This window comes from Cheilinus undulatus, linkage group 2 (genome assembly GCF_018320785.1).
Source record: "Cheilinus undulatus linkage group 2, ASM1832078v1, whole genome shotgun sequence".
In the NCBI taxonomy this organism is placed as follows: Eukaryota; Metazoa; Chordata; class Actinopteri; order Labriformes; family Labridae; genus Cheilinus; species Cheilinus undulatus.
In genome coordinates this window covers 15,405,304-15,419,259 of record NC_054866.1, presented here as the reverse complement: position 1 = coordinate 15,419,259, position 13,956 = coordinate 15,405,304, and the positions used below count along the sequence as shown (strand labels likewise).

At 38.2% G+C, this 13,956-nt stretch overlaps 1 protein-coding gene across 1 annotated transcript in view; it reads left to right on the top strand.

The window, feature by feature from the left end:
• Positions 1–13,956, top strand: part of ssh2a (slingshot protein phosphatase 2a) — a 29,939-nt gene that overhangs the window by 12,972 nt on the left and 3,011 nt on the right. The window contains exons 2-13 of the mRNA XM_041804265.1: positions 1,433–1,545; positions 1,655–1,719; positions 1,800–1,921; positions 4,895–4,960; positions 5,089–5,154; positions 7,502–7,696; positions 8,319–8,412; positions 8,825–8,953; positions 9,147–9,193; positions 10,542–10,688; positions 11,946–12,146; positions 12,240–13,110. Of these exons, the coding sequence (XP_041660199.1) occupies positions 1,433–1,545; positions 1,655–1,719; positions 1,800–1,921; positions 4,895–4,960; positions 5,089–5,154; positions 7,502–7,696; positions 8,319–8,412; positions 8,825–8,953; positions 9,147–9,193; positions 10,542–10,688; positions 11,946–12,146; positions 12,240–13,110 (2,116 nt within the window). The remainder of the gene's footprint in view (positions 1–1,432; positions 1,546–1,654; positions 1,720–1,799; positions 1,922–4,894; positions 4,961–5,088; positions 5,155–7,501; positions 7,697–8,318; positions 8,413–8,824; positions 8,954–9,146; positions 9,194–10,541; positions 10,689–11,945; positions 12,147–12,239; positions 13,111–13,956) is intronic.

Here is a 13,956-nt window from a genome sequence, read left to right as displayed (position 1 = left end):
CCTAACTTTATTATGTGTCATACTCTGAAATGGAGTGACTTCATCCAGATTTAACAAGATTAAGTGTCCTGCAGATTATGTAACCCTGATTGATACAACCTGCTCCAGTGTGTTATGTTACATGCTGGCGAGCTCCTATCAATCCTCAGACCTTCTGGAGCATACGCCTTGTTTTGTGTCCCCCCTCATAACCCCCGTCTCCTCCCAATCTCTCCAAACTGGCAGCTGTTGTTAGAGAGTTCGTGTGTAACACAGCTGTGGAGGAGCTGAGGGGAACATTGTGTTCTGAGTTCACTTTAGGGCTGGGATCTTGATTTCTTGAGTCATTCAGTCAGTTCTGATTTGGGGAGTCCGCCCACTATGGGCCAGCTGAATGGGGCTTTGTAACACTGCCGAACTCCAGGAGGACAACACTTGGGGAAGGTCCAGGCCTTGTTGTTTCCCTCTTGTGCTCATAAAGAGAAGTAGGGGGTAGGAGTGAGCTATAATTTTCAGACAAACAATAATTAACTTATTTAAAAATATCTAACTCTATAAAAGATTTCATGTGACTATTGTCTCAGATCAAAAATAAGTTTTCAATTACGTTTATTGATGCTTGCAGAAATTCTCTACTCCCACCATGGTGGCTGTTGAACTTCTGAAAACTGTTAATTCACTATTAAATAACAAAAAACGAGGAGGTACTAATGTCCAGTTACACATCTTAGAGTCAAAATAAAATTTTCATAACTAAAGTACTTAGCTCAAGGTGGTGGTTCCCAAACTTTTGGCAGATTTAGATATTTTCAAGCCCCTCCATCACTCACCATACACATAAACAGGTAGGATGTGATAGAAATATTGAGTGTGGCTCTTTTTTTGAATACTCATCCTCAAATAAGTGAAGCTAAGGGTGAGATATAAACCAGGGGTTCTCAACTGGTGGGTGGGGACCCAAAAGTGGGTCACAAAGCCCTTTTCAGTGGGTCCCAGACGTGTGCCTGGGAAAATTTTTTTTGCCAAATTGTCTGAGATTCTATAAAACATGAATGTTTTGTCCTGTTTCATTGTTTTGTTATACCTTTTGTACTGTCTTAGGCCCAAGCTCTATTATTTTTTTGTTAAATATATCTAATTGACCAAAATAATCTCCTAAATTTGGGTCGCATTTCTCCTTGAGGAGTTGATGGTGGGTCCCGTGACCCAACCAGTTGAGAACCACCAATATAAACTGTCATAACGTCTTTGTTTCAGTCCGCTGTAGATTCTGGGAGTGGTCTCACAAAATTTGTGATGCTTTGCCAGCAGTGAAAAAAACAGGAGTGGGCAACATGTATACTATGTCAGTTATTTTTAAAAGTCACTTCAGTAGCCAGAAAGATGAGATATGATCAGGTAACTTGTGTCTAGAGTTTCTGTTAATGCTATTGTCTGTTTATTGTATTTTCAGGATCAGTGAAAGTTTCCTCACTGTTAAAGGCCCAGCTTTGTGCCTTCCTGGGGAAAATGGCCCCACACCTACCTCTGCAACGTGCGCCAACCAGCATATGAACAAGCCCACAGGTATGTGCTGAGACACAGCCCTGAATGCATCAGCCTTTAAATGTCAGAAATGTTCTGTTTATAAGGAGAAACTGACGCTAATGAGGCAGCTGAAATCTTTTCTGTCCAGATGACCTTCAGAAACATCTTCAGACCATGTTTACTGTTCTGCGTCCGGATGACACCATCAAACTGGTCAGTGGGACACACAAACACAAAGATGGAAGAATACCAAAAATCAGGAGCAAGTCTGTTAACCTCATTCGTTCTTGCAGGCTGTTCGTCTGGAGAGTTCCTCCCTTCAGGTAACACACTACATGGTTGTCGTCTCCACCAACGGCAGACAGGACACGGAGGAAAGCATTGTCCTTGGCATGGACTTTGTCTCCTCTGATAGGTCAGTGTCATATCAACAGTGCACCACTCTGTCCTTTTTATAACCATTAAGAACCAGCATCACATTTCCTCTTTAGCTTTTATAGTAACTTAGGTAATCTCTCTTTACGGTACACAAGGGTCAGGATTCTCACTATGTTAAGGGCTCTGGTTTCCATTTGTAATATGAGCTGTATTGACAATCCCATCTCAGTAGGATTTGGTGTAAACAGATAAAATGTTCCATGTTGGCAACTACAAACAGGAGAAACTTTGTCCAGGCTGACAAACATGCTCCTATTAACAGAGTTCTTATGATTTATTTTTCTGCTGCAAACTAAAACCTGGATCAAAGTGCCACTAATAATCAATTTTAGATCAAACCTATAAACTTGAGCTATAAACCTGATTGACACTTTATAAAGCCAGTCAATGGTCAGATTCCTTCACTAAATGCATCATGAGGGGACTTGCTCAGTAGAAGTCAGTTTCCCTCAGCTCAGCATATGTCAAAGCTTTGTCAGTGGTGCGTATATGTGTATGGATGCGTTTGAATGGGATGAGCTAATAATGAAGGCCAATTATCCATAGCAACCTCTGCTATCAGTGTGTGAATGAGGAGAGAAAGGGTGTGAATGGGTAGGTTTGACCTGCAGTGTAAAAGCACTTTAAGTAATCAGACAAATAGAAAAGTGCTATATGAGCTCAGGTTCTTTACATCAGAAAGGATCAATCCAAACTCCAGTCAAAAAACATGCAGTTTAAAAAGTTGTCTTCTCTCCTCAAGACATGGCTTAGAAAACCAAATTTTTTACTTTGCAAAAATCTGCATCTTGACACAAACTTTATTCCTCTTGATTAGAAGCAAATCCCATTAAAACCAGTTTCCTTTCAGGGTAATACTGAAGTGATTGTGAATAAACCTGCTGTGCGACACCATGGATAATATTGATGAAAAAAAAATCACACTGTTTATGCAGCAGACAACATACAGAAAAGAAAATGTTTTCTGAACACTAACCTCTGGTTTCACTTGAAAACTGAGAGAATTACCTCTGTCCTTGAGGCATGTAATAATTATAACTATAACGATAACAAACTTTATTTATATATCATTTTTCAAAGAGTAACAAAGTGCTTTACATATAGTCTATAAATGAAATATTTTTACAAAGAGATACAGCCTTTCTTAAAAAAAGGAAAAAAAAGAAGAATCTTCAAAGAAAAGATTTAAAGTAAAGACAGCATTTGCAAACCAAGTTTCAGCAGAAGGGTTATTCCAGAGTTTAGGAACCTGGACTGCAAAGCCTTATGATCTTCAAATGGGCCTCAGGTATAAACAATAATCCTGATCTGCTGATCTGAAGGTGTGCCTTGGCTCCTGAAAGGTGAATAATTCAATGATATATCTAGCAGCCTGTTCATGAAGAGCTTTAAAAATTGGCGATGAAAATTTAAATCAAAATGGAAATTCACTGGAAATCCATGCAGAAACCAAATTGAAGATGCTGGAGGGAAGCCTGGGATAAACCTGAGTAAAGGGTATTACAACAATATAACTGGATTAAAATAAATGCTTACAAGCCGATTCAAACCATTAAAGGATCAGAAGTAATAGATTTTGAATGTTAACTAGCTGATAGAAAACAAGTTTGTGCAGCTTTCTTTACCTGCTTGTTAAACAAAGTTCTGAAACAAAAATGGCCGAGGTTCTGATCAGTCAGTTTGATGTTTTGTGCAAGAGGCTGAAGATTTTCATTGATGCTGCTTGATGACTAAGACAAGGTAGACTGTAAGATTTTTTTGTTTCATTTTAGAAAGCTCTGAGAGCTGTAGTAACAAATAATAGAAAGGCATATAGCATCTATCAGACAATGATAGACGATCATCACTCAAGATTGCAACCTAACTTACTAAGAGAATGATGAGAATTCGGACATACACGGGGCACCAGTTTGATTCAGTCAGTAGAATGTAAAGATTTTCCAACCCTGTAATCCGATATTTAAGCAGAAAAAGCACAAAGCCATTTAATCAAATGTTGAACCCCAAAAAATTCATTATGTTCTTTTAAAATTTAATGACAGCACACTCTAAAAAAGTTAGGCCATGGTTTGGTCTAAAGTATTGCCTCTTCTTTGAACAAAATTCAGTAAGCCTTTGGAAACTGAGGAGACAATGCTGTTACTTTGAAAAGTTTTCCCATTCTTGCATGATGAAGGTTTTCAACTGTTCAGCCATTCATGGTCACCATTGATGTATTACACGTTTCATAATGCTCCAGATATTTTCAATGGGGGACAAGTCAGGACTGAAGGCAGGCCAGTTTTGCACCGGAGCTCTCTTACTATGGAGCCTGCTGTTATAAAACAGCCTCAGTATGGTTTGAAATCATCTTGCTGAAATCAGCAAAGTCCTCCCTGAGAAGAGTTTGTGTACTTTGCTGTGTGTGCTTCTAAAGCTGCATACTGATTATCATTCAGCATTAATACAGCTCTCACAAATGTGCAGGTTTCCTATGACGTCGTGTGCATTGATGCATCCCTGTACCATCATAGATGCTGGCTTTTGATTTGAGCACTGATAATGAGCCAGACAGTCCCTCTCCTTTTTAGCCCAGGGGACAGGCTGTCCATTATTTCTGAACAGAAATTCAAATTTTGGCTCATCAGACCATGAGACAGTTTTCCATTTTGCCTGAGCCCATGCAGTGATGTGCACAGCAGAATCATTTTTCTGTTTTTAATGTAGTGCAGTTCAGAGCTAATTTAGCATTTCATCACAAATTGCCCAGTATTTTGTTGCTACTGTTAAAGCTTTTTTAAATCTTGATGTATCTACTAGTAAATTCTAAGTATTTTGGTGACAGAAGAAGCACTAAATTTTCCATACTTTGAGGTTTTAAGATCGTCTTATAAAAAAAATCCTTACCTAATGTCAAAGTGTTGTGTTTTCTTTAGTTGTGTACTTACTTAATATATTGAATCTCCTGCAGCTTTTGCACAGTGGGTCTGGTTTTACCTCTGTGGAGTGACACAAGGATACACTTGGATGGAGATGGGTAAGACACCACACCTATGTTCTGCTTCCTCTTGCTGCTTCCTCTGTTGCTGTCTGGCTTGCATTGTATGATGGGTAAACTATTGCTAAAGCTTTTTTTTCAGCGTTTTTAATGTCTTTTCTTCACAGAGGATTTAGTGTGTCAACAGTGAACAGGGTTCATGTTTTCAAGCCAGTTTCTGTCCAAGCCATGTGGTGAGTAACCTCCATTTTTGTTTCAACGTATCTGTAGTTAACTGTTCATTGCATGCCAATGTGTTCGGCCAACTGGAATCACAGTAGAGCAAATTTCTCAAAGTGGACTTATACACCCAGATAATGTGGTTTGAAATCAATTTACTCTTGCATATATCCACTTTAATCAGACCCCGACTGGACTAGACATTCTGCAAATGCTCTACAGTATCTGCCTTGGACTTTGGCCCCGAAGTTGGACAGCATAAATGCTGCCCACATCAGAAGTTGTGTTATCGTCGTACTGGATATCCCAGTAGGGATCCCCAGAGAGATAGCATTAATCTCATTTGTATAAGAAGTATAGAAAAAAATTTACACCGTGTGCAGAGGTTTAAAGTTTCTCAATGTTTTCACAGTTTTCCATAGGTCAGAGGTATAGGTCGGTAAATATTTGGACATAGATTTTTTATAATTTTGTTTGCATTTACCACCACAGTGGATTTAAGATAAAGATGTGACTGAAGTCTAGACTTTCAGGTTTATTTTATGGGATCTCAGAGAAAAATTATCATTTAGGAATTACAGCCTTGGAGTACCTCCACTATCAGGAGCTCGAAAGTATTTGGATAATTGATCGAGGAGCAGTCTCATGGCATGGTGTATTCTGTTGCCTCTTTACTTCAAGACAAATAAGGGGATAAGAGGTCTGCCTTTGATCTCCAGTATCCAATCAGCATTTTGTATCTTTTTGACTGGAGCTATCAATATGAAGTCCAAGGAGATATCAATGTGGGTGATGGAGGCCATAGTAAAGCTGAAAAAAAGAAATAAATCTATACCAGACATATGAAAAAATAAGGATTGGCAAAGCCAACAATTTGTTTCATTCCTAAAAAGGTACTGGTAGGCTCAGCAACATTAAAATGCTTGCAAGTCCATGAAGACAATTACAGTGGAGTGTTACAGAAACCTTTTCTTAGTGAAGACAAACCCATTAAATCATCTAGACAAGTCAAGAATACTCTGGAGGTGGTCAGTGTATGCCTGAAGACATTTCAGAAAGCCTCCCCAAGTCTGGAATAAAAAGAAAAATATGGAGAAAGAACAGAACAGCTCATGATCCAAAGTAAGGTGGATGCATTGTTATGGTGTGTATGGCTGCCAGTGGACTGGGCTCATTGGTATTTATTGAAGATGTGACTGCTGATGGAAGTAGAAAGGTGAATTCTGAAGTGAATAGAGCTTACTACTCATATTCAATCAAATACAACAAAACTGACAGGCTTTACAGTGCTGATAACAAATGAGTCAAAGAGTTTCAAGAGTTTCCCAAGAGTTTCTGAAGGCAAAGAAACTGAATATTCTGCTAAAGCCAGGTCATTAACCTGATCTCAACCCGATAGTGCACGTTTTACAGTTACTGACAATAAAGCTGAAGGCAGAAAGACCCATGGACATACAGCTGAAAGCCTGACAAGTATCTCCATGGAGAAAACTCTGAATTTGATGATTTGCACATCTTTGTGTCTGCATTGACTGCAAAGGATTTTCATCCAACTGTTAAAAATGACTTATTTTTATAGTCACGTCTTTGTCCCAATACTTCTGAGCTCCTGGTAATGGAAGTACAAATTCAAAAAACATGATTCAAGCCACTTAAAGCAGCAGCATCACAAAAGGCAAAGAGCAGAAGACTAACAAAATGAAAAATTACAATTGCAAGTATAAATATATATATTTAAAGAAAAGATATGTTTTTAAACATTTTATATAGTATATCTACTCTGAATATAGTGACTCTAATTTCTATATGTTAACTCTGAAAGTCTATACTTCAGTCAAATATTGTTTTATTTCAGATCCACTGTGGTAGTAAATGGAAGCAAGCTCACAAAACTTTAAATTTTCTAAATGGCCTGTAACTGTATACTCTCTTTACTATCTTTATCAGTCTTTATTGCTTTAACTTCTCCCATTGTGACCTTTGCTCTGTTTGGTCACCCTCTCCTTTTAAATATCTGCTGATTTATTTGTATATCAAATTTTAGGTATGCTTTTTTTCATAACATTGTTGTAATATTACATGCATTCTTTATTTTCCCAAAGGTTATTAAACTGTCCCATCATTTTATACTCTAAAATGTGTTTTTGCTGTCTTTACACTATAAATTCACTATTTCTCCCTCTCACATTATGTCCCCATAACTATTATCTTGATTCATCTGTATTTCATTGCTCATTCTGGTGGTCTCTCATCTGGTCAAACATTCTGGTTATCACAAATTTTCCTTCTTTTTGCTTTTTCTTGGCTCTCTGCCCGAGACACAACCAATTTAGTGTGAAACTTTATCCCCATCTTTCACAGGTCAGCCCTCCAGTCGCTCCACAAGGCCTGTGATATTGCTCGTTGTCATAACTACTACCCTGGTAGCTTGTTCTTGACCTGGGTCAGCTACTATCAGAGCAGGATCTCATCCAACCAATTCTGCATCAATGAGTGGAACGCCATGCAAGACGTTGAGTCACATCGAGCCAATTCACCAATTCTCTTCACAGATCTGTGAGTGGAAGAGAAACAGAATGACTCCTCACAAACACAGAAACAATAGACCAGTTTGAAGAAGACGTCATGAGTATGTCACAGAGATGTGCAAGCATTGTGGTGGCAAACAAAAACAAATACAAAGTGGAAGCAACCGGAGAGGAATAGAGAGTAACAAATCAGGCACTTTACTTGACATGCAGGAGAAAATGTCTATTAGTGTTGTAGGATGTAAAATTAGGAAAGCATTGCTTTGAAGCAAATGCAGAGACTTATTGTGTGTCTGTTTAAAGTAGCATCATCAGTAATTATACTGATTTACTTTGTTCAAACATATATTACACAAGTAAATAGTTAACAAATTCTTTATACTTATCCAGTAATAGAAGTATGTTCACCATAGGTAGGAAGTTTGACTTGTTAATAATAGTCTACGTTTTGTGTAGCTGTGTTTTATTATTGCAGTTCTTAATGCACAAAATCTATTTGACAGTTATGTTGACATTAGGTAGATTCAACTGATCGACTTTATAGATAGTATGAAACACCACAGGATGTCATTTCACCCTTTTTAAAATTTGATTGATTGATTTGAGTGCAAACATTCAGCTTTTTCTTATGTTCGTTGTCTTGTGTACAGGCCCACGGAGAGGGAGCGTACAGAGAGGCTCATCAAGCAGCGCCTCAGAGAAATCATGATGCAGAAAGACCTGGAGAAAGTCACCTGTAAGGAGGTGAGAAGCTAACAGACAGAATGCTTTTCCAGAGTGAAGGCTCCCTAAAAGAGAATCATGCTGTGCATAGGACCTCATCATCTGTGGGGGCCACAGATGATCAGACTGGTGTTTTAAACATAACCATTACCAAGGTTATGAACATAAAGTGCTTACCAAACTCAAACTTAACCTCAGCACCACATCTCATTAAATTGATTCTTCCAGAGATCAGTGTGATCTGTGATCAACTAGTAAGTGTGCTGTAGCACTGTAGCTTAAACATATTAAATATATGTTTAAAAAAAGGAGTTTATCAACAAAGTATTTCTTTTGACTAGTATCACATTTTTAAAACAGAATTTACATAGTATCATGAGTGAAAATCATAGCAGTAAAGATGATCCCCTTCTCTGTTTTTCTTCTTCCTTAGATCCGCACAGAGCTGGAGATGCAGATGGTGTGTAACCTCAGGGAATTTAAGGAGTTCATAGATAATGAGATGATAGTCATCCTGGGACAGATGGACAGTCCCACTGAAATCTTTGATCATGTCTATTTGGTAAGAACCTATGAGACATTGGATTTGGTTAACACAGTATGAGAAGATAACACTTAATTTAGTCTCCTATAAACAAGGCTTAAATACCTTGCCTTATTTGTTACTTTAACTCAAATCTGTCTGACTGAATCTGAATTTTTCCTTTGTGTTGAGCATGTTGGTTCATATACTAACTGGACTGTTATGTCTTCAGGGCTCTGAGTGGAACGCCTCTAACCTTGAGGAACTGCAGAACAATGGGTAAGAGATGCCCCGACTTACTTTGCTTTATTTTAACCGATCCTGCATAAGGCTCATTCAACATTATGGCATTATCTGCCTTTTTGTATGCCTTACCTATTTTTTTTAAATCTATTGTTATTTTAAATACGTGGATTTCAAAAACCTGTGCATGTAATTTTTTTAAAAGGCCACATGAGGGCGTCAGAGTACCAATGAGCATCTTTTTGGATGTACTGAGTTCCTGTATAGTCTCTGATATCCTCCTCTCTGCAATTTGTTTGTAAATGTATGGTCTGAGTAGACTGCAGAAAATGAATCATCCTTTATAAATTGTCTGAATCTTAATATGGTGTGAACGGGTAACTGTGACCTGAAGTAAAAAGTGCTTTCAGTAGTCAGATGACTAGAAAAGGGCTTAACAAGCTCAAGTCAAGTTCACCATTAACTTAAAGCCTCAAAAATTTCCAAACAGTTTTCCAAGCCAGTGAAATCCTTGATTTTATTGTTGTTTCTTGTTTTCATGACAGTATTTTATTAATCAGTCTTATTTACATTAAAAACACGTATTTAAGTAACACACAGAATTGAATAATAGATCAGCCTGGCCACTTTCTCCCATCAGACTTTCCTCTAATGCCCTCAGGATGGTGCTATCTTCCCCTTCAAGGAAAACTTCCTTTATTCCTTATTCATGCCTTATTCCTTCAGCTATCGAGCTACTGAATGCTGACAGTTGTGATTAATTTATGGCCAGTGAATTTGAATGTGATCATCCAAATTTTTCTGCATCTGTTTGTATCGTTGGTTTATTTTGATAAGACTGCCTCTCTGGGATAAATAGCCACCCCAATCTGAATCTAGATGTGAAAAACAACTGCATGCAGAAAAAGTCAGCTCAGAGAACAAGAAGGAGATCTGAAATGAATAAAGACTACCTGCAACCTAATGTTTAAATGTTTTAAATGATGTGTAAACGTAGTTTAATACTTTTTATTTAGAGGAAGTAAGCAAAGAACTCAAAGAGCTAAACGACTTTAGTGACTTAATACCTGGTCTTGTAATAAATTCTAAATAAAAGCACTGTGTGAGAACATGGGAACTCATATAAAATCAGATCAAGCTTTTATTTTGAAAACCAAACTGGGCATATTGATCGCAGGCAGCACAGCATTACCCATAATTTCCTGCTACCCTCTCATATTACCTCTAGTTACTGTCCAGATTTAAAGCCTTGTAATGGCAAACTTACTCTGTGTTGACGACATAATCAGCTTACCCAGTTTTAGAGCATTTGTTAAGTCGTTGTTTTATCAGTAGTTATACACGCAAAGTTAAGTAACTGAAATTGTCTCTCCTTGTCTCATAGAGTGCGCTACATCCTGAATGTGACCAGAGAAATAGACAACTTCTTTCCAGGGATGTTTGAGTACCACAACATCAGAGTATACGATGAAGAGGCCACAAACCTGCTGGAATACTGGAATGAGACCTACAAGTTCATCTCAAAAGCCAGGTAGGCCTAAACCGCTCAGAAGAGAGCTAGATGATTGGTTAATTACACCCTGATGTCAGTATCTGGTGAGGCACATTCACACTGGGTTTGCAAAGCTAACCCATTAGCTTACATTTCAGATTGATATCAGGGTTCTTGTGTTTGGGTCATTTATGTTAATTCAATATGTTTGTATGGGAACTTTTGCCTAAAATGGTGTTTTTTGTTGTCACTGATGAGGTTAGTTTCCATGTTTTTATGCTTTGCTCTTTGTATGTTCAGCATGTACATCAAAGCACTTACACTTCTTCAAAGTGCCTCACAAATAATATTATTATTATAATTGTTCTTATGAAATATGCAAATAAAGCTAGACAGAACATCAAAAACAGCCTTACCACCCCACATTACTAAGACGCCAATTAAGACTGGATTGCTATTATTAAATAATCAGAGTGTCTGCTGATATACAGTAGTTTATCTGTTCTGGAATTTTCGATATGCACAGGATTGAAAACACAGACATCCTCTGATGTTATCACAAATTATCAGAGGTGCACAGGTTATGTAAAACTAGAGGTGGAAGAAAAAAACGATTCTTAGATTAGATGCATGATTCAGAGGTGGAAGATTCTGAATTGACTCATAAATTTCCAACAATCAATAATTGATAATAATAAATTTAAATATTTAAAACTGTGGAATAGCTGGAACATAGAGGTGGAAACTCTGACAAGCAGCCAATAGCAAGATTTAGATTACATGTTGTTGGTCTGTGAAAAGAGACATTTTTATGTTTGTAATTTCACATATGTTGCAAGGAAAGGATGCAACTACCTTTGGTTCAGTGCAATTGTAACTCTCCATATTACACACATCTCCCATTAGAGGATAGTGGAAATTTAATTTATGTCTGTTTTCTTAACACAAATGTAATTTTTTATTATTTTATACACAGTGAGAACAACAGAAATGTAACAAAAAACAAGTGCATCAAAATGCATCAGTAATTGATTGAGAATCGAATCATAGCTCAATGAATCGTAATCGAATCGAATTGTGAGGTGCATAAAGATTTACACCTCTATATAAAACCACTGCAAATAGGGTTTAAGTTGTAGTTTCAAATATATTAGGTAAGGCAAGGCAAGTTTATTTGTAGAGCACATTTCAGCAACAAGGCAATTCAAAGTGCTTCACACAGGACATTAAAATATTAACCAAGGTAGTTTTCAACCTTGTAACTTACGCAGTTCCGCTCTACTCTTTCTCTCTCAGGAAAGCTGGTGCCAAGTGTCTGGTTCACTGTAAGATGGGTATCAGTCGTTCTGCCTCCACAGTGATCGCCTATGCAATGAAAGAGTACGGCTGGAACCTGGACGCTGCTTTAAAGTATGTTAAAGATAAACGCGCCGTCACTAAACCGAACCCGTCCTTCATGAATCAGCTGGAGGAGTACCAGGGAATTCTGCTAGCCAGGTGTGCTCTCATATGGATGATACTGTACAGTTTTGCACGGTTTTATGCTGAATTTTCACGCTGACAAGCTTTTTTTTTTCTTTTCTTCCACAGCAAACAAAGGCATAATAAGCTTTGGCGCTCACACTCTGATGGCGACCTATCAGATCGTCCAGAGAAGATCTCTAAAACCCCCACCAGTTATCTGGGTCATTCCAACTCTCAGAACAAAAACTCCTCTTCTCCCTCGTTACCTAGCTTTCTGGGTGTGGAGTCATTGGGAGCACTCACTGCTGAACATGAAGACTTTGTCACATCAGACACTGCTTCAACCTCTGATTCACACACAGAATCAGCTGATATGTGTGATCCAGCACATCAGGAAGACACAGAATCCAGTTGTGACCCACAAGCAGCCACTGTAGTCCTGGAGGAAAACTTAGACATGCTACCTACTGTGACTGTAACTGCACCTCCAGCTCCTGAGCCCCAGTGTGCTCTGCAGAATCAGCCCAATGAACTGTCTTTTTCAACGTCCCAACACAAAACTCAAGAACTGTGCCTCAAGATATCTGAGCAGAGCAGCTCAGAAGAAGTCTCTGCTTTTACTCTGAAATCCACTGACTCAGACACAAAAGATCAATCACTAACAAATTTAAGGAGTGACTTACAAAACCACCTAAGCCCTGCAAAAATCTCTCCCCCTCCCCTGGTTATCCCCCTTGCTCCTACGGACAACAACAACAACAACAACCCAAGTGAGTCACAAACAGAGAGTGGTTTTGAAAGCCATGGCGAAGTCAAAGGGTCATCCAACCACATTGTGGACACCACTGACTTCTCCAGCACCAGAGAAAAATTACCACACCTCACCAAAGATGCCAGGTCAGCAACACCTTCACAGCGAAAACAACAAAGATTACTTCTGTCACTCGAGGAAAATGGAGCAACTGTGGCTGAAAATGGAGAGGAGCAGGGAAACAGGGTGAGCAGGGTGATCTTTTATCTTTAAGCCTGGTTTTTACTTTTGTGCTGCACTTACATCATAGTGAACGAAGCTGTCATGAGCGCTACATGCCTGCATGTTTGTGTGTTCAAGTAGCTGTGCAGTACTCCACCCAAACATTACTCAGCAACGCCATTTTTATTCCAATTCACACTGAAACAGAGTATTATGTGAAATGGATCATTTCAGTGTATAGATGTATTCAAGCAGATGCACCCCAGGCTTTATGCAAAGACTTCTGTATAAGTTTAGGGCAACACAGATCTTCCACATATACTCTGGTGTTGGCTAACATTTTTTTCAATGAGGCAGAGAAGACTAAGGTTAGCAAAAAAAAAAAAAAAAATCTTCAGTGATAAAAACTCTTGGTAGAAGAGGGTTTAGTTTTTGTCAAAGAGACTAAAACAGCAATAAAATGTTAGTGCCTGATTGTCAGTAGGGATGAGTATCGAAAACCAGTATCAACATCTGATACCTACCTACAATACAGATATCGATACTTTGATACCCTTCCACCCAATTAAAAGGCAAGAAACAGGCTATGGAATTTCTATGATAAATATTTGAAGTTGCACCTGTTTCCTTTTATATCCCGTGTTTGATTGGCGCCTTATAAAGATATTTCTGCAAATCATATAGGATATCCAGACAGCTTTAATTCTTCAGCTGACTTTCAACACACATCTTTTTATCCTCAAAAGTGTCAGTTCAGGTACCGGCACCATCTTAAATAAGCCAAACTATACCAAACCCTAACTGTTAGACATTCAAAATCTATGATATTCTTCACTGTGCCAATAATCGACAAAAAACAGGTAGGGATTT